The sequence below is a fragment of the Cebidichthys violaceus genome, unplaced genomic scaffold (assembly GCF_023349555.1).
Source record: "Cebidichthys violaceus isolate CVI_PGR_0920_01 unplaced genomic scaffold, fCebVio1.0.p SCAF_24, whole genome shotgun sequence".
Classification (NCBI taxonomy): Eukaryota; Metazoa; Chordata; class Actinopteri; order Perciformes; family Stichaeidae; genus Cebidichthys; species Cebidichthys violaceus.
Window position 1 is genome coordinate 2,883,578 of NW_027176417.1, and position 20,031 is coordinate 2,903,608.

The 20,031-nt window shown below is 41.0% G+C and overlaps 3 protein-coding genes and 1 long non-coding RNA gene across 4 annotated transcripts in view; 2 read left to right on the forward strand and 2 right to left on the reverse strand.

Moving 5' to 3' along the window:
* Window positions 1-151, reverse strand: part of LOC137879099 (T-lymphocyte surface antigen Ly-9-like) — a 6,173-nt gene extending 6,022 nt beyond the window's left edge. Inside the window, exon 1 of the mRNA XM_068719675.1 lies at window positions 1-151. This exon is cut by the window's left edge and continues 56 nt beyond it. Coding sequence (XP_068575776.1) covers window positions 1-65 — 65 coding nt within the window. The 5' untranslated portion in view covers window positions 66-151.
* A 552-nt stretch (window positions 152-703) lies between these two features.
* cyp4f3 (cytochrome P450, family 4, subfamily F, polypeptide 3) lies at window positions 704-4,219 on the reverse strand. Its single transcript, XM_068719674.1, has 13 exons — window positions 3,959-4,219; window positions 3,492-3,636; window positions 3,325-3,378; window positions 3,085-3,212; window positions 2,813-2,934; window positions 2,589-2,735; window positions 2,216-2,339; window positions 2,063-2,129; window positions 1,823-1,952; window positions 1,510-1,643; window positions 1,335-1,399; window positions 1,176-1,258; window positions 704-1,085 (listed from the first exon to the last, which is right to left on the reverse strand). Exons 1-13 carry the CDS (start codon window positions 4,160-4,162, stop codon window positions 866-868), a joined length of 1,623 nt encoding a protein of 540 aa, XP_068575775.1. The 5' UTR covers window positions 4,163-4,219; the 3' UTR covers window positions 704-865.
* Window positions 4,220-4,913: 694 nt separating this feature from the next.
* Window positions 4,914-9,308, forward strand: LOC137879077 (insulin receptor substrate 1-like). Its single transcript, XM_068719651.1, has 6 exons — window positions 4,914-4,963; window positions 5,834-6,284; window positions 6,631-6,880; window positions 7,230-7,479; window positions 7,555-8,161; window positions 8,252-9,308. The coding sequence occupies exons 1-6, from the start codon at window positions 4,939-4,941 to the stop codon at window positions 8,625-8,627; spliced, it is 1,959 nt and encodes a 652-aa protein (XP_068575752.1). The 5' UTR covers window positions 4,914-4,938; the 3' UTR covers window positions 8,628-9,308.
* A 964-nt stretch (window positions 9,309-10,272) lies between these two features.
* Window positions 10,273-14,234, forward strand: LOC137879079 (uncharacterized). The gene is made up of 3 exons (XR_011103702.1): window positions 10,273-10,384; window positions 11,285-11,356; window positions 13,363-14,234. It is a non-coding gene; the product is annotated as an uncharacterized lncRNA (long non-coding RNA).
* The last annotated feature ends 5,797 nt before the right edge of the window (window positions 14,235-20,031 follow it).

Below are 20,031 nucleotides of genomic sequence, written 5' to 3' on the forward strand. Positions count from 1 at the left end.
GACGTCTCACGCGGCCACATCTTACTCATAAACGAGGGGAAATCCAAGCTGCTTCCGATAAACATAACGTTATTAAAAGCGTAGCCTGCTGGCTTTAAGCACAGTTAGCCGGCGTTAAGTAGAAGCTGTTGGAGGAAGCTCAAAGTGAAAGTTAAAAGGAAACCAGCTAAAAATGTCCCGGGGTTTCCGCCTCCACCGGAACATGCATTATATTTTAAACATATTTTTCATACATATACTTTACATTGTTCCGCCATAGATGTGACGCTAACCAACACAACCATTAATGTAGTTAGTTACTTCTGGAAAAGTGGATACAAATAATAAATCTTTATACATACACACTCAAAAACGGTATTATTTTCCCACCCAGTGTCCAGAGGGTGTTACTGCAGTCACTTTATTCTTTAATGACTCATCCTAATGTAATATGATGAACAACAGGGCTGCAATACATGCATCATTTATCATTTACCTACAGGAACATTCTTGTTAGTATGCAAATCACATGCAATTATTATTATTATTTTATATATATATTTTGTCCCTAGCTTGACCTGGCTTCTGAAATTGAAATACAGATGTTCTTTTTTGTGTATTACCTGTATTTTAACTCAACAAGTATTTTTTAAGGATGAGGATACGTTTTTTAAATCAGATTTATTTCAAAACCAACTTAATACAGTCAACAATCATGTCATTAGAACAATAATAAATGTTGCAGCAGTAAATTGCTATTACAAATTATATTAAATTCATTTTAAAGTGATAATAAAAGGGTCATGAAGCCTAACACATGTCACAAATAGATTTAGAAACAATACAATAAACATAAAGACCGGGGTGTCTGTGATTTTGTTGCGCGTCATTCATCCTGCAACTCCTCCGTGTTGTGCGGGATCAGAGGCTCCAGCTGCAGCCACAAACCTCCCTCCGCACGCAGGACGAGTTGGGGGAGACGGCGAACTCCCCCGGACCTGGTCCCGAGTTCAGGGTTCACCCCCGGGGTCAGGCGAAACCTGAGCAGGGTCAACGCCACGACGACCCGAAGCTCTGCCAGGGCGAATTTCTGCCCAATGCAATTCCTGTGTGAACACAAACAAGTTCTGGTCTGTACCAACATACTCCTGATCATGTCAGATCCTATCTACCTTGCAGCAATGAGGACTCAGTACCTGGGGCCCGAGGAGAAGGGGATGAAGGCATGAGAAGCCCGTTCCGCTGTGTATGCAGGGCCAAAACGCAGCGGATTAAACTCCTAAAAGAGAATAAATCACACAGGTCAAACATGATAAGTGATAGGAAACTTAAGATTTGTCTTTTTCATTTCTTACATGTGGGTTGGTCCAAACAGCAGGGTTGTGGTGTGTCCCATAAATACTGACCAAACAGATGGCACCTTGGGAGGAATCACAGAAAGAAACAACTTTTTGAGGATGCACTACTAGCTGACCAGGTGTTTCCTTCCGTTGTAGAATGTAACGTCAAAGTAAAGTCTCTCCCTCTCACCCTTTGGCACTGTCCGATGCCCTGGCAGTGCCATGTCCTGGGTGTACTTCCTTGTTACAGCCTGCACAGGAGCGTGCAGCCGGAGAGACTCTCTGATGCACATGGTGGTGAAGGGAAGGTTGGACAGATCCTCCCTTTAAATAAAGATATTCACGTTTAAATATGATTCATTTCGGCCTTATTATAACAGACTTTCAGCTGCACTTAATACTAGTAGTTTCCCCTCTCTTACGAAGCATTTTTACTGAGGGAAATTACAATCAAATGTTCATTGTGGTTGTGTGTGTGTGTGTGTGTGTGTGTGTTTTCTTACCACTCTATTTCATGTCGGTCTCGATCTTGCATCAGATCCATCACTTCCTGCCTGCATTTCTCCTGATCGTGGTCGTGGCGTGCTAAATTATACAGCGTCCAGCAGATCGCACTGGCTGTTGTGTCGTGACCTGTTGGGGGGGAGGGGGAGACTCTTCGTGGATGTCAACTTGTAATAAAATTGATTTATTTATCTCCCATAACTGTCACTTATAGCAAAAAAAGCTTTTAACCGTCTCACCTGCAAACATGAAGGTGTTGGCCTCTGCCTGTATCTCCTCATCTGTTAGGCCTCGTCCATATTCATCCTGCAATTATACAGAATTACATTGCAGGCTCTTAAAACTATTGTCTCTATCCGTCCCTCATTCTTAGTTCTTCTTCTCTACTATACCTTTGATAGCAGTATGATGTCCACGAAGTCCTTCTTTCTCTGTGGCGCAGTGGTGAAGTCTGTGTCTGTCTTCGTCTGCTGGCTGATCAGGCCTCGACGCTTCTGAACCACGTCCCTGGTGAACCTGCAAACACCAGGTTTCACCCGAATACAGAACAGACAATAAGAAGTTGTTGCTGTAGAATACTACGATATCATAAGATACAATGTGCTACTATAATATAACAGTATAATACAATACAAACAGAATTGCATAAAAAGATATTTCAGTTATTTAATTGTTTTTGCAGCAAAAATGTGTCATCAGACTTGAAGGTTCTTCTATCATCTGCTCCATAAAAGTCAGAAGATCACACCAGTGCGTGAGCTGTACCTGTGCACAATGCCGAGGGCCTTTCTGAACCGTTTCCCCTGCTCTGTTTTCCAGTAAAACCAGTCCCAGTGGTGCAAAATCTTTTGCCGACGATCTATTATCAGGTCACTCAGCTCCACTATGGCTGACACGTACTCACTGGTAGACCTGGAAAGAGAGAAAAGAAGAAGAAGATAGAAGAATCGAAGCACAACGGATTTGAGAAATAAAGTGCGTGTCCTCACCTCTGACAGTTGCTGTTGTAGCTAAAGGCGCACTTCAGTAAACTGTCCAGCGTCATCAGAGTGACGTGGTCAAACATCTCTACCGTAGTCGGGCCCTTTGCGGCCAAGTGGCGCCACTTATCCTGAGAGACACAGAGAAGATGCACGCGGACACTGAAAGCTACGTACACATTTCACACTGATTTCTACACGAGACATGATGAACCACACATAAGTGAGTGACAGCAGTTATGTGTGGTTTGCTTGCTTCTGCACCCCGCTCTGCGTCTTACATGCATGGTGTTAGTGGAGGTGTTGAACTTGGCGACGTAGTTCTTCAGGATGTCAAAATGAAAAGCGGGAGTCAGCAGGCGTCTCTTGCGAGACCATTCCTTCCCGTTGCTTAGCAGGAGGCTCTGTCCTGGGACGTTACAGGGAGAGAAGGTTTTGGAGGTGAGGATGACAGTACGTTGTGATACTATGAACGTCTTTCATTAGACTTTCATCAGAGCAGCATGAGCTGTCTGACTCACCAAGCCATGGACGCAGATGACCGTAGATAAGCTCATCTTTCATTGTTACGCTGGCTGGATGGAGGGAAGGGGGTGTGGATGTACAAGAAGGAGAAAAAGAACAAAATGTGGAAATGTTGTATTGATCAGGCTTCCAAAATGTTTTTCTCCTGGTAATTATACACTACCTGGTGCCATAAGCAGAGGCTTGACGTAGTCAGGGTGGAAGAGTCTGACCAGGTGGTAGAAAGGGCCGAGGAACCAGCTGCAGGAGTGTTTGTACGTCTGTACCAAGTCATCCACCTGCAGGAGGCCTTCTTCTGTGCTCTGCATCTGAGGCACAGACATAGTTCAAACCAAACATGACATTAAACACCAACATTTGAAATGAACGTTTGAATTAAAAGGTTAGTGGAGTGCGTTTTGGTTGATTTAAACTTTAACGCTTCGCCAACCACAAAGAGGAAATATTGTAATAATAACTTGCAACACTGAGCATACGCTGTATCGACAGTTCCTTATGTCTTGTTTCGACATTACAATAATGGCGTAACAGTTCAATGTAACAGAGGTGATTGCGTAGCAGGATTAATCGTAGAACTGACAACTATAACTGCATGTGTGTGTTTTACCTGCCTCGGCGTGTGTATCCTACCTGGCCCAGGTGGCCTAAAAGCCAGGAGTTTGCATGTGGCTTGCTGAAGCAGGACAGCCTGTGTGTGTACCAGGCGTGTCGCACCAGCAGCCTCACCGTCCAAGCTGCAACCACAGCTCCCAGTCCTGTCCCGAGCACAAACAGGACCCAACAGAGGCCCGTCCAGCTGAGGACTGGAGAGAGGACGCCCCAGAGGAGAGACATGCCGGGACAGAAAGAGAGTATCCAGAGGTCGCTTGACAGTCGCCCTGCTCTGACTGTGTTCACAATGAGAAGTTACTGATGTGGAAATGCGCAGAAACCAAACGGTTCCACCCAATTATTTCAACAGGAGCAATGCTGTAACCATTCACACACATGTTAGCACTCCCTTTGTTAAAATAACCACTCATCTCCCACATTGATAGGAATGCTCTGCTGTTATTCCCACAAGTTTATTCTATCTTAAAGGGACAATGTGCTCAAGGGATGTCTTTTTATTTTAATCTTTTCCTCATCTTCATTTTGTTCTTCCCAATTATGCTGACATTGTTTTAAAATAGGCATTCTTCATTGAAGAAACCAAAAAACCCCCACAAGACTTAGACACCAAACGCTTTTTTCCCCCCTAAAATAATTGCAAACTGTTTATATATTTATTATTAAAACATTTGATCAAGTTTAATTTTTGTTACAGTCAGATATTTTAATTTCCTCTTTATAAATTGTGCTCGACTTATCCAACTCTTTTAGCAAATTCAATTTACCATCGATGAACTACTTTGCATAATGTCTAGTTGACCTAGTTTTTGCTTTACGCTGTGCGCGCTCCCGCGACATTCATGCACGACTCTGCAGAACGCCTGTTGCACCTGAGCGGACAAACGGGTCCAGACTAAAGTCAGGAGTCTGAAGGGAAAATAAGTTAATAAATCGTCGTTGGACTTCTACAGACAGCCTGCAATGAAACGCCGGAGACACGCTGCGTGTTTACAGCTGTGATGTTTGAACTTCAGACCGTTTCAGGTGAGTTCTAATTCAACATTTCTGACTTAAATGTGTGGCAAAACGCGACCCAGCGTTAATTAGCTTAATTCCAATTAGCTGGTGGTAGTTTCCTGTGTCCCCATGTTTTCCGTTCATCCAGTTAAGTTTGCAAAAATCTAATTGTAGTTACATATTTGCTAAATGCCAGTCATTTATGCAAGAAAGTAGTAAGTTTCCCCTTTTTATTCGACACCATATACTCATGTTGTAATTCTATAAAATGGAAAACAGTGTAATGCTTGTCATTTTTGATTGAAAAAATAGTTTACCGCTGTTGTTGCACTATGAAATGACTACTGCAGCGTATTTACGTCTTCAGGCTGCTATTCATCAATATATAATGTATTCTTTTTTTTATTATTTTTGAGATTATCCATGGACCAAGTCAGATATTTTTTTATCAGGTCATCATTTAAAATCCGTCAAAAATAATTTGACAATAGTGTATGCTCAGAAATAAATCACATTTTAGTGTTTGGCACCAGAGACTCTGGGATATTTAAATGTAAATGTCAATAAGTAGCGTTGTAATTATATAACCTGTAACCTTGTTTGTGCCTCAAATGATAAATAAGAGAGATAAACAAAATAATATTTTAGGCCTGAATTTGAAGTATTAACATTTCTGGACGTTAATATTGGATAAGTGAAGGAGAGACGACTTAAAAGCAGTAGTATTAAATCTGAATGGTTCAAAATGCTACTGAATTTGGAAATAATATGAAATAAATAAATTCTTCTTGTAAATGTTGTTTTTCTGCATCAGCTGGGCAAGCCCATGTTTTTAGACAATCCTAAATGTAGAAATCTACACTATCTAATTCTTCTTCCTCTGTGTGCATGTTTCAGGTTTTCAGCTTGAAATGAATGAAACTGCAGAAGGGCACAGCAGGTGTGCCAACCAAGAGAGATCTCCACCTGCTTCCAGCTCCACCCAAACATGGCTGCCAGCCGAATCCCCTCTGAGGTCTCCCTGGAAGAATGATCCTCAGCAGCATCACGATGAGATGCGGTCGAGTCCTCCGTCTCGTTTCTACGAGGAACTCTTTTGCACCAGCCAGACCTCCGACATCCTGGTCCCTCTGACCGGCGCCCTCATGACCTCCTCCGGGCCACAGAGCCATGTGGTGAAACAAGGTTACCTGGGGAAGCTGGATCGGAATCACAGAAGATATTTTGTCCTGAGAGCAGGAAGTCACACCGGGCCGAGCCGACTCGAGTGGTACAAGAACCAGGAGAAGTTCACAGCAGTGGAGAAGTCTGCTGGTAAAGGTGCGCCGTTTGGCTCGAGCAAGCAAGGGTAGGTTCAAGCAACTTTAACTACAGATTTTAAAGGGGCTTCACATTAAATGTATATTAATTATGTTTTTGATCCCCATCAGTAATTTGTTTGCGATCCTGAATATAGCCACTGCTTTGCATATTTTATTAAATATCTTATTTTGATTTGAGTAAGGACCCTGAATTGTATTTACCCTTGACCTCCTATCTGCCTTACGTGGTAGTTCTTAAATGTGTAAATACGCTTTAAAAGTTAATGGACCCCGCCAGCTGCAGCTTACTGTTCAGCAGGGGCCATTGGATTCACTATGGTGGAAAATGACTGTAAAGTGACTGCAGAAAAACTATTATTTCCTTCCTCCTAGGGTGATTTACCTGAGGTGCTGTCTTGGTGTGAGTCGGAGTGGCAGTTCTAGGAAAGGCCACACGGTGGCGCTGTATGCCAAGGATCAAACCATGGTACTGGCGGTGGAGGACCAGTGGGAACAAGAAGACTGGTATCTGGCCATTAAGAAACTGATAGAAGAAGAGCGGAAGGATGTAGAGCATGAAGAAGGATTTGATGAAGAGGATGATGGGTATTGCACCCTGCCCCCCGCTGCTTTCTTCAAAGAGGTCAGACCAGATTTGTATTGGGGTTTTTTTTCCCCCTCTCCCATGCATTAGATTTAAAGGGGCAGTGTGCAGGATTTGCTGGCATTTAGCAGTTTGGTTGCAGATTGCAACCAGTCAGTTGAGGGGTACTCTAGAAACATGGCTCCATATGTAGTGATGAAGGCTTCATTCTAAGCTAAAGAATACCCAACCGTTCTTAGTTTCAGGTGATTATACGCTTCTGAAAATAATAGCAAAAAAAAAAGCAAAATGAGAGTTCCTTGTTGTAACTTTTAATTACTACCAGCTTTTCATTAGATATAAATACCCCTGCCCCGATCTTTGCCTCTGCTCTTCACCGTCGTCTAAGGTGTGGCCCATCACAGTGACGCCCATAGGTCTGGGCTGTTCCAAGTCCCTGGCTGGGGAGAGCCGTCTCTGCCTCACAGCTACGTCTCTCGTCTTGGTCCGAGTGACTGCAGGCAGTAATTTGTCGTCGGTTACGATACCTTTACTGAGCGTTAGGCGCTTTGGTCACTTGGATGGTTCGTTCTACTTGGAGCTCGGCAGGTCGGCACCAAATGGTCCTGGAGAGATCTGGATGAGAGCAAGAGACCAAGGTAATTAAGACGTAAAAGATGCGCTGATTTCTGCCTCGCCGTAGGACCGTGACTTCTTTTGTCTGCTCTGTACAGGGAACCCAGCAGTTGGCCAGCACATTCATGAGGTGGTTCGTGAGACAGTAAGGTTACTACGAGCTCTCCCCGACTTCAGCCGGTCACCGACCTCCAACCACAATCAGCTTCAAACCCTCCTGGCTCTAAAATGCTACAGACCCAAACACAGAGACAAGCTGGGGAATGTGAGACCACCTGGTTCTTGCGTGGCAAACCCCGAAATCCAGAAAAGTCCAACTACTTGTTACCTCGAGGTCAACAAACCACACAAAACGGAGCCTGAATCCACTCTGAGCTCCTCCTCACGTCCCGGCCCTCTCAGATCCCATCACAGCTCCGCGTCTGAGACTGGCAGCTACATGGAAATGAAGATGGAGCAACATCTCCCGGCGAACAACGGCAGGGAAAACGACTGCAGAAGAACTTTCATGGCGACAGGGCACCACTGTAGCGTTGCAGCCTGCGGGATGGAGAGCTGGGAGCCAGCTGAGGAGCAGGGTCTGGGTTACATGATGATGTCGCCACCAGTGCTGCCTCAGGATGACTACGTGACCATGGCAAGCCCACATAAACACAACAGACCACCTCACCCTTCACCCTCCTCTTCCCCTCAGACGTTCAACTGGTAAGGTTCACTTGGTGACAGAAGCACTGTAAATTCTCAAATCCAGTCACTCAACGCTTGTAATATATAACTTGTGTCTTTTTGTTGTAGCTCCACCTCTGACATCTACTCTCCTCTGCACCCGTCGCATCATCGGACCAATGAGCACAGTCAGCCACACTGGCTGGTGACCTCGGTCCAACGGTCCGAAACAGAAGCTGGACAATCACAGATGAGCATTGGCGGCTTAAGCCGACCACAGGAAGCTGCAAGGCAGGAGCAGACTAGGGCCTCTTCGTCTCCTGTGAGGAGTGTTGATCGGTCTGGCGTGACGACTCCAAGTGGACCAGACCACATCAGGCCAGTCCAGGCCAGTCCAAACTCTGGCACAGGCAGGTCTAGCCGAGCTGCATCAGACCGACCTGTGAGAAGACGCCGGCTGTCTTTGTGTCTGCCTTCCTGCCTGCAAGCTGGGGATGGATACTGAGTTGTTGTAATAATTAATTAATTTGTTAAAATCAATAATCTGAACAGGAGCTACTTATTTATTCTGGTGCAGCAGACGTTTTAGTTACAGGCCACAAAAAGTAAAACTTATGAAAGAATAATTGATTGAAATATTCAATCAACTGTCTTAAATTAAATACAGAATATGTTTGAAAAATAAAGTTGTCTTTGACACATTTAGTCTGTTATGTTGTCTGTAAATGCACTTAGTGTTTGGTTTCAGTTTTCCCCTTTTTTTTTGTCTTTTCTTTCCCTCTTTTGGTGTGGATTAAATGAGGCCTTGGTTTTTGGTCAAAACCACTTGCATTCGGTCCATTGTTATATGAAAGAATTAAAAGAATAAAGTCACATGAATGCAAATGTTTCTGAAGCCCTTTTATTGATCAATAACCAGGGTGAGGACAACAGCGTATAATAATCACAAAGATTGTGGAATTTAAGAAACTAATTTATTTAAATATGAAGCTGCTTGCAGTTAAATTACTAATGGATGTCGTTCTTTTCCTTTGCTGTGTGATGATGCACTGTAGAGTCTTCATGCATGATTCTGTCATTGCCTAACATTACCAACTGCTTACTGCAACATTGTTCTTGTTAAACATAATTATCTCGTTACGTGTGTAAAACATCAGAGGTGAGACTTGTGGACAGATGTACATAATATAGCGCTTATTGGAGAGTTTTGAGTGTGTGTCAATGCCAAAGACTGAAAAAACAAATGACTAATGTCGAATAAAGTCACATCCATTCTTGCAAAACATGGTTGGTCATATTTGAAATGAATGCAAATCCAAATTCTATTTTCTGTTTCATCTCATAGATGGTTGCAAGTTGACTGGTGTTTACACGGTTCATGGGAACTATGGAGCGTTGCACAGACCAACTGAATGAAAGTCATGAAAAATTACAAATACATCAGTATGTAATGTCAGTGCTGTGAAAATATAGCGGTCATTTGGATACATAGAGATTGTGGACTGTTTTCTTTTGCAGTGGGAATAGAGAGGGAATAATGCAGCCTCTATGGAGGTGTCTTAATGCAGTTTATTCAACAAATATTCAAAGTGTATTCTTAATAAAAGCACACTTTACTCCCCCGTTTCTACCTAATTTATGACCCAAAATGGAAATGCAGTGAGAACATATTTGTTATGTATTCTTGTCCTGTCCTCTGTATCCATGTCCACCTAAGAAATGATCTGTTTTATTTTTGCGCAGTTTAAAACATATCTATCTCAAATCCATAAACACACACTGTACCACACATGTCAGGGTTTAAGTCTTTTGTCAGAGGGCCATTGAACTGTTGAATCAGAGTTCCCTTTAAATGTAATGTGTTCGTCAAAATATGTCTTCTTTGTGCAAAGTTAGAATAAAGCTACAGAATATCAGAATATTTCTGGAATATCTAAATAAATGGATATTGTTTACAATGCTTTTCAGCTTTCTGTCCATTTCTAACCGTGGAGAAGTCAGTAACAGTAAAAATGAACACGATGACATGAGTGACACATTAAAGTTGTTTTGATGACGCAATGAATGACCCCCCCCCCACACACAGCAGAAGATGCGCTCTTCCTGTGAGGTCATCACTATTTAGCTCAGGTGGACGCGCTCACCTGATGACGCATCCAAGATGGCTGACAACAACCTGAGCGGTGGCTGCTCGCGTGTCGACAGTTTGTGAATGGAGGACCAGAGGAAGAGGGAGAGGGAGACCTGCAGCTAACGTTACCTGTGAGTTACGATGTCATTCAGGGGCTGAACGGCCACAACAACGACACAAACAAATACGAACACATGTCGCGGCGTCCATTGCTAAGCTAGCTAACATTAGCTGGTGCAGTTCCTTACGTTGAACACTAGGGGGCGGACTCCATAAATGATATGGAATAATAGTGTGTTGCAGGGATGACGCGTTGTTAAGGGGAGTTAAAATATATTTATCTGGCATTTTAGTTTAATAATAGTGTGTGTAGAATGAAACCAGGGGAATTACATAGTATGTGTCAAAACCACTTGACCACCTGGAAATGAATGTTTTATTTGTTTTTTCATTGTATTTTATTGTATTATTTCTTACCTTATCACCATATTAATGGACTGACAGACAGTGAAGATCTCCATTAAATCATTGAGAGTCATTTTGTGACTTAAAGTCACTTTTAACTCCTTGTCATCATCCAGGCACATTGTATGCTGTCAAAAAGTCTTGAAAAGGTAATAGTATAATATGCCTGACAAATGTCATAAAAAATGTAAAATGTGTCAGAATGTAATGTCATAAAAAGTCATAGTCTAGTATGTGATGAAATTGTTCATAAAAAAGTCAGTATACAGTGTCATAGTAATGTTAGTCATAAAAAAGCCATATAATAATATAATAGTCCTTAAAAAAAATCATAGGATGTCATAAATAATTGTCAGTGTCTTACAAAAGTGATCCCTGTCTCCGTCACACAATGCAAATTGTGATGACATGATCAGATTATCAATGTATAATATACCTGCCAGTGTTTTGATCGATCTTACATGAAATCGAATGCAAACAGGCTGTTTAAATCCAGGGTCTGTCATTGAGATAGGAGAGATTTAATATATGTTGTAAATGTCTAAATGTCTCTGTTTTTGATCCAGACTGCTGAATGAACAAAGACACTCGAAGCGCCTGGAGGAGACGACAACGGGAGCGCTTGGAACAAACATTTGGTAAATATCAAGTCAATTATTATTAGTAGTAGTTGTTGAAGTGGTAGCAGGCAAATTATAGTTATTGTTGTAGTTGTAGTTCTTGTTAGTGTTGTAGTCATTCAAAAAAAGTAATACAAATGTACGATATTATGTCGTAAAAAATTCACAATATAATGTCATTAAAAAAAAGCAATTCAAAAGTCATAATGTAGCCATAACAATGATAATACGAATAAAAACGTCATAGTACAATACGTCATAAAAATGTCAGTCATTGTATAGTATTTAATAAAAAAATCATAAAAATGTAGTATAAAAGAAGTCAAATTATAGTACAACATGAATAAATTCAAAATATAGGGTCATAAATATATGATGTAGTATTCCACAAAATATTATTAAAATGTGATTCAATGTCATGATATAGTGTAGTATATAATATGCTTTAAGAAAATCAAAATATAGTGAAACAAAAATGCCAAAACAAAGTATAGAAGGCCATAACAAAATCCTGATAAAGTATCCCATAAAAATGTTATCAAAAATCTGAATGATATGCCATACATAATTAAAATATCATGTTATAGTATGTCAATCAAAAAGTCATAGTATAGTATGTAATATAAATATACTATGTAGGTATAGAATGTCATTAAACAGACATGAAGTCATAGTCTTTTATTTTTAATAAATGTACGTCGTAAAAAGTCATACAAACGTCATAGCACAGTATGTCATAACACTTTCATTAAAAAGTCATAAAGAAGTCAGTATGTTATGAAATATTTCTTTCAAAAATGTCATTCATAAAAAGTCATGAAATACAATGTCAAAAGATTTGATAGTATGTCACAAAAATGTCAAAGACATAAAAAAAGTATATAATTTAAATTCACAAAAAGTCATAGTATAGTATGTCATTAAAAGTAAAAAAAATCATAGTATAGCATGTCATTAAAAAATAAAAAATATCATAGTATAGTATGTAATTAAAAATACAAAAATATCATAGTTTAGTATGTCATTAAAAATACAAAAATATCATAGTTTAGTATGTTATTAAAAATAAATAAAATATCATAGTATAGTGTCATAAAAAAAATTAAAAATATCATAATATAGTATGTCATTAAAAACAAAAACATATAGTATAGTGTCATTAAAAGTAAAAAAAAAAAAGATCATAGTATAGTATATCTTAAAATAGATCATAGTATAGTATGTCATTAAAAAATATAAAAATAGTATAGTTTGTCTTAAAATAGATCATAGTATAGTGTGTCATTTAAAATGTAAAAAAAATAGTATAGTATGTCATTAAAAGTAAAAAAAATATAGTATAGTATGCCGTGATAAAGTAATAAATAAGATTGTAGTATAGTATGTCTTAAAATAGATCATAGTAGTGAGTCATTAAAAGTAAAAAAATATAGTATAGTATGTCATTAAAAAGTATAGTATAGTGTGTCTTAAAATAGATCATAGTATTGTGTGTCATATATTTTTTTTTTAAATATCATAGTATAGTATGTCATTAAAAAGTATAGTATAGTGTGTCTTAAAATAGATCATAGTATAGTGTGTCATACTTTTTTTTTTAAATATCATAGTATAGTATGTCATTAAAAAGTATAGTATGTCTTAAAATAGATCATAGTATACTGTCATAAAAAAATCAAAGAAATGTTATAGTATAGTATGCAATGCAAATATTAAAATATCCTAAAAAAGTGTGTCAAAGTATAGTAAGTCAAAAATGTCATATTTTAATATATCATCAAAAATATTAGTGTAGTTTGCTAGAAAAAGTCAGAAAATGTCATTTAGTAGTATAATATAGTTCATTCAAAGTATTTTCAAAAGTCACAGAAAAGTTTGTCATATAAATGTACTAATATAGTTTGCACTCAGTCATCAAAACGTTGATAACCTTTGTTGTATTTTTTGTTATTGTTGCAGTAGTAGTAATAATTCCTGTATGTGATGCATGTTCTAACGTTGTCCTTCTCTTCTTCTCTCTCCAGATGAGTGCAGACTTTCCAGACCAGACCTGAGGACGACGGGGTTTCTTCTCTTCATCCACGTCTTCTTCTGCTGCTCTGCGGTTACTCTGAGATCTAACTTATGAGAGTGGGGGGTGGTTCGAAAGTTGAAAATTTGCTGTGCAGCTAATTTTTTTTAATAAAAAAATTTCCATAACCATCTCCGTTCATTCTTCCGAAAACCCAGGAGGAGACGGACGTCTCGACCCCTGGGGCAGTGGACATTGATGTCCTCACATAGGTGAGGAGCGAACCCGGGTCGACGCCATCCTAACCGGGTACTACGTTTCCACGCCACCATGTCACTCACACTTTGACTTTTTCTCTTGGTATCTTTGTCTTCGTCCTTTGGCTGTTAGACCTCAAAAGTTACTGCACCGCATAAGAATTGAACCCATAACCTCCTGTATCCTAAGCAGTCATCTATCACCTTCAGCTATCTGTTATCTGATACTCATGTTTGTGTCATTGCATATTTGTCTCCTCTGTTTTGACTGGTTGACCTTAAAAGTCACTGCACCACACAGGGATCGAACCCATAACTTCTGGTCTCCTAACCAGTCGTCCATCATCCTGAGCTATCTGATTGGTCCTTCTGCTGAGACTTTTGGAACTTATTCACCTACTTTATGGTGTCACACTTCAAAATGTAAAGCATTACTGAAGGTACAAACTCATAACCTCCAGTCACTCATAACCCAGCCTCACTTATGTCAAGTCGTACGTCTTCATAGAATGTTTGACTTCCTCATCTTGGGTGTTGGACCTTAAAATTAACCGCGCCACAGGATTGAGCCCACAACCTCCAGACTCCTGATCAGTCCTCTATCACCTTGAGCCATCAGATCTGACAGGCTGACCTGCTGCAGCGTCACACATTGTTCTGCAAAAATAAACTGTCACTCTTCTCTATAAAGCTGCTTCACTTTTGTTGTTAGTGTTTCAAATGTGTGGAGGAAACAGACTGGACCTTCCTGAAACACAGTTAGGGTTTGATCCTTTCACCTCATGTTGTCACGCATCACTTGTGTCAGCACTTTCACTCAAAAAACACTGCTCCTCACGAGGAGCGAGCTCATGAACTCAGGTCTTCAGAGCAGTTTGCTAACTGACTGAGCTATCCAGTCACACTGTCTTCATTCAGCTCTTAAACACAGAAAACCTCTGGAAAAAAATAACATTTAAGCTACTTTACAAGAATAAGAGATTGTTCTGCACATTTCAGATTCACAAATAAAACATTAGATCACATTATGAATCAGCTCTGGTGTCTCTAATTGGCCGTGGAAACAGACCAGACTTTCCTGAACCAGAGTTTGGATTTGATCACTTCTCCTCAGGATGCCACACATCGCTCACTGTCAGCTGCTTATCTCAGTGAGCTATCCCTGAAGATCGAGGCCCGCCCATTTGTTCTGGTATTTGTTCTTCACACGACGGGCCTCGAGCAAATTCCATGCCGCGAGTCGAGAGCTTTTACTCATGAGAAAAACTGAAATTCTTACCGCTTGACCATCTATGACGTTTTAATAACCCTAACCCTAACCCTAACTAAGTAAACTATATATAAACTTAGTTAGGGTTAGGGTTAGGGTTAGGGTTATATAAATGTCATAGATGGTCAAGCGGTAGAAATTTCAGTTTTTCTCATTCGTGAAAGCTCTCGACTCGCGGCATGGAATTTGCTTGAGGCCCACCGTGTGAAGAACAAATCCAATAAAAAAATGTGCAGGCCTCGAGCTTCAGGGATAGCTCACTGAGATAAGCAGCTGACAGTGAGTGACGCTTGGCATCCTGACGAGAAGGGATCAAATCCAAGCTGTGCTCTTTTTCCACGGTCAATTAGAGACACCAGAGCTGAACATGATTGATAATGTGATCTAGTGTTTTATTTGTCAATCTGAAATGTGCAGAACAATCTGTCATTCTTGTAAAGTAGCTTAAATGTTATTTTTTTCCAGAGGTTTTCTTCATCTTGGGTGTTGGGCATTAAAAATAACCTCACCACGGGATGGAACCCACAACCTCCAGACTCCTGATCAGTCCTCTATCACACTGAGCCATCAGATTTGACAGGCTGACCTCCTGCAGTGTCACACATTGTTCTGCAAAAATAAATTGTCACTCTTCTCTATAAAGCTCCTTCACTTCTGTTGTTAGTGTTTCAAATGTGTGGAGGAAACAGACTGGACCTTCCTGAAACACAGTTAGGGTTTGATCCTTTCACCTCATGTTGTCACGCATCACTTGTGTCAGCACTTTCACTCAAAAATCACTGCTCCTCACGAGGAGCGAGCTCATGAACTCAGGTCTTCAGAGCATTCTGCTAACTGACTGAGCTATTCAGTCACACTGTCTTCACTCAGCTCTTAAACACAGAAAACCTCTGGAAAAAAATAACATTTAAGCTACTTTACAAGAATGAGAGATTGTTCTGCACATTTCAGATTCACAAATAAAACACCAGATCACATTATGTATCATATTCAGCTCTGGTGTCTCTAATTGGACGTGGAAACAGACGGACCTTCCTGAACCAGAGTTTGGATTTGATCCCTTCTCGTTAGGATGCCGCGCGTCACTCACTGTCAGCTGCTTATCTCAGTGAGCTATCCCTGAAGATCGAGGCCCGCCCATTTGTTCTGGGATTTGTTCTTCACACGGCGGGCCTCGAGCAAATTCCATGCCGCGAGTCGAGAGCTTTTACTCATGAGAAAAACTGAAATTTCTACCGCTTGACCATCTATGACGTTTTAGTAACCCTAACCCTAACCCTAACCCTAACTAAGTTTATATATAGTTTACTTAGTTAGGGTTAGGGTTAGGGTTACTAAAACGTCATAGATGGTCAAGCGGTAGAAATTTCAATTTTTCTCATGAGTAAAAGCTCTCGACTCGCGGCATGGAATTTGCTCGAGGCCCGCCGTGTGAAGAACAAATCCCAGAACAAATGGGCGGGCCTCAATCTTCAGGGATAGCTCACTGAGATAAGCAGCTGACAATGAGTGACGCGCGGCATCCTTACGAGAAGGGATCAAATCCAAACTCTGGTTCAGGAAGGTCCGTCTGTTTCCACGTCCAATTAGAGACACCAGAGCTGAATATGATTCAAAATGTGATCTGGTGTTTTATTTGTGAATCTGAAATGTGCAGAACAATCTCTCATTCTTGTAAAGTAGCTTAAATGTTATTTTTTTCCAGAGGTTTTCTGTGTTTAAGAGCTGAGTGAAGGCAGTGTGACTGAATAGCTCAGTCAGTTAGCAGACTGCTCAGAAGACCTGCGTTCATGAGCTCGCTCCTCGTGAGGAGCAGTGATTTTTGAGTGAAAGTGCTGACACAAGTGATGCGTGACAACATGAGGTGAAAGGATCAAACCCTAACTGTGTTTCAGGAAGGTCCAGTCTGTTTCCTCCACACATTTGAAACACTAACAACAAAAGTGAAGGAGCTTTATAGAGAAGAGTGACAGTTTATTTTTACAGAACAATGTGTGACGCTGCAGCAGGTCAGCCTGTCAGATCTGATGGCTCAGTGTGATAGAGAACTGATCAGGAGTCTGGAGGTTGTGGGTTCCATCCCGTGGTGAGGTTGTTTTTAATGCCCAACACCCAAGATGAAGAAAACCTCTGGAAAAAAATAACATTTAAGCTACTTTACAAGAATGAGAGATTGTTCTGCAAATTTCAGATTGACAAATAAAACACCAGAATCACATTATGAATCATGTTCAGCTCTGGTGTCTCTAATTGACCGTGGAAAAAGACCACAGCTTGGATTTGATCCCTTCTCGTCAGGATGCCAAGCATCACTCACTGTCAGCTGCTTATCTCAGTGAGCTATCTCTGAAGCTCGAGGCCTGCAAATTTTTTTATTGGATTTGTTCTTCACACGGTGGGCCTCAAGCAAATTCCATGCCGCGAGTCGAGAGCTTTCACGAATGAGAAAAACTGAAATTTCTACCGCTTGACCATCTATGACATTTATATAACCCTAACCCTAACCCTAACCCTAACTAAGTTTATATATAGTTTACTTAGTTAGGGTTAGGGTTAGGGTTACTAAAACGTCATAGATGGTCAAGCGGTAGAAATTTCAATTTTTCTCATGAGTAAAAGCTCTCGACTCGCGGCATGGAATTTGCTCGAGGCCCGCCGTGTGAAGAACAAATCCCAGAACAAATGGGCGGGCCTCAATCTTCAGGGATAGCTCACTGAGATAAGCAGCTGACAATGAGTGACGCGCGGCATCCTTACGAGAAGGGATCAAATCCAAACTCTGGTTCAGGAAGGTCCGTCTGTTTCCACGTCCAATTAGAGACACCAGAGCTGAATATGATTCAAAATGTGATCTGGTGTTTTATTTGTGAATCTGAAATGTGCAGAACAATCTCTCATTCTTGTAAAGTAGCTTAAATGTTATTTTTTTCCAGAGGTTTTCTGTGTTTAAGAGCTGAGTGAAGGCAGTGTGACTGAATAGCTCAGTCAGTTAGCAGACTGCTCAGAAGACCTGCGTTCATGAGCTCGCTCCTCGTGAGGAGCAGTGATTTTTGAGTGAAAGTGATGCGTGACAACATGAGGTGAAAGGATCAAACCCTAACTGTGTTTCAGGAAGGTCCAGTCTGTTTCCTCCACACATTTGAAACACTAACAACAAAAGTGAAGGAGCTTTATAGAGAAGAGTGACAGTTTATTTTTGCAGAACAATGTGTGACGCTGCAGCAGGTCAGCCTGTCAGATCTGATGGCTCAGTGTGATAGAGGACTGATCAGGAGTCTGGAGGTTGTGGGTTCCATCCCGTGGTGAGGTTATTTTGAATGCCCAACACCCAAGATGAAGAAAACCTCTGGAAAAAAATAACATTTAAGATACTTTACAAGAATGAGAGATTGTTCTGCACATTTCAGATTGACAAATAAAACACTAGATCACATTATCAATCATGTTCAGCTCTGGTGTCTCTAATTGACTGTGGAAAAAGAACACAGCTTGGATTTGATACCTTCTCATCAGGATGCCAAACGTCACTCACTGTCAGCTGCTTATCTCAGTGAGCTATCCCTGAAGCTTGAGGCCTGCACATTTTTTTATTGGATTTGTTCTTCACACGGCGGGCTTTGAGCAAATTCCATGCCGCGAGTCGAGAGCTTTTACTCATGAGAAAAACTGAAATTCTTACCGCTTGACCATCTATGACGTTTTAATAACCCTAACCCTAACCCTAACCCTAACTAAGTAAACTATATATAAACTTAGTTAGGGTTAGGGTTAGGGTTACTAAAACGTCATAGATGGTCAAGCGGTAGAAATTTCAGTTTTTCTCATGAGTAAAAGCTCTCGACTCGCGGCACGGAATTTGCTCGAGGCCCGCTGTGTGAAGAACAAATCCCAGAACAAATGGGCGGGCCCCGAGCTTCAGGGATAGCTCACTGAGATAAGCAGCTGACAGTGAGTAACGCGCGGCATCCAGAGGAGAAGTGATCAAATCCAAACTCTGGTTCAGGAAAGTCCGGTCTGTTTCCACGGCCGATTAGAGACACCAGAGCTGAACATGATTCATAATGTGATCTAATGTTTTATTTGTGAATCTGCAGAACAATCTCTCATTCTTGTAAAGTAGCTTAAATGTTATTTTTTTTCCAGAGGTTTCTGTGTTTAAGAGCTGTGTGGAGGCAGTGTGACTGAATAGCTCAGTCAGTTAGCAGACTGCTCTGAAGTCCTGAGTTCATGAGCTCGCTCCTCGTGAGGAGCAGTGATTTTTGAGTGAAAGTGATGCGTGACAACATGAGGTGAAAGGATCAAACCCTAACTGTGTTTCAGGAAGGTCCAGTCTGTTTCCTCCACACATTTGAAACACTAACAACAAAAGTGAAGAAGCTTTATAGAGAAGAGTGACAGTTTATTTTTGCAGAACAGTGTGTGACGCTGCAGCAGGTCAGCCTGTCAGATCTGATGGCTCAGTGTGATAGAGGACTGATCAGGAGTCTGGAGGTTGTGGGCTCAATCCTGTGGCGCGGTTAATTTTAAGGTCCAACACCCAAGATGAGGAAGTCAAACATTCTATGAAGACGTACGACTTGACATAAGTGAGGCTGGGTTATGAGTGACTGGAGGTTATGAGTTTGTACCTTCAGTAATGCTTTACATTTTGAAGTGTGACACCATAAAGTAGGTGAATAAGTTCCAAAAGTCTCAGCAGAAGGACCAATCAGATAGCTCAGGATGATGGACGACTGGTTAGGAGACCAGAAGTTATGGGTTCGATCCCTGTGTGGTGCAGTGACTTTTAAGGTCAACCAGTCAAAACAGAGGAGACAAATATGCAATGACACAGACATGAGTATCAGATAACAGATAGCTGAAGGTGATAGATGACTGCTTAGGATACAGGACGTTATGGGTTCAATTCTTATGCGGTGCAGTAACTTTTGAGGTCTAACAGCCAAAGGACGAAGACAAAGATACCAAGAGAAAAAGTCAAAGTGTGAGTGACATGGTGGCGTGGAAACGTAGTACCCGGTTAGGATGGCGTCGACCCGGGTTCGCTCCTCACCTATGTGAGGACATCAATGTCCACTGCCCCAGGGGTCGAGACGTCCGTCTCCTCCTGGGTTTTCGGAAGAATGAACGGAGATGGTTATGGAAATTTTTTTAT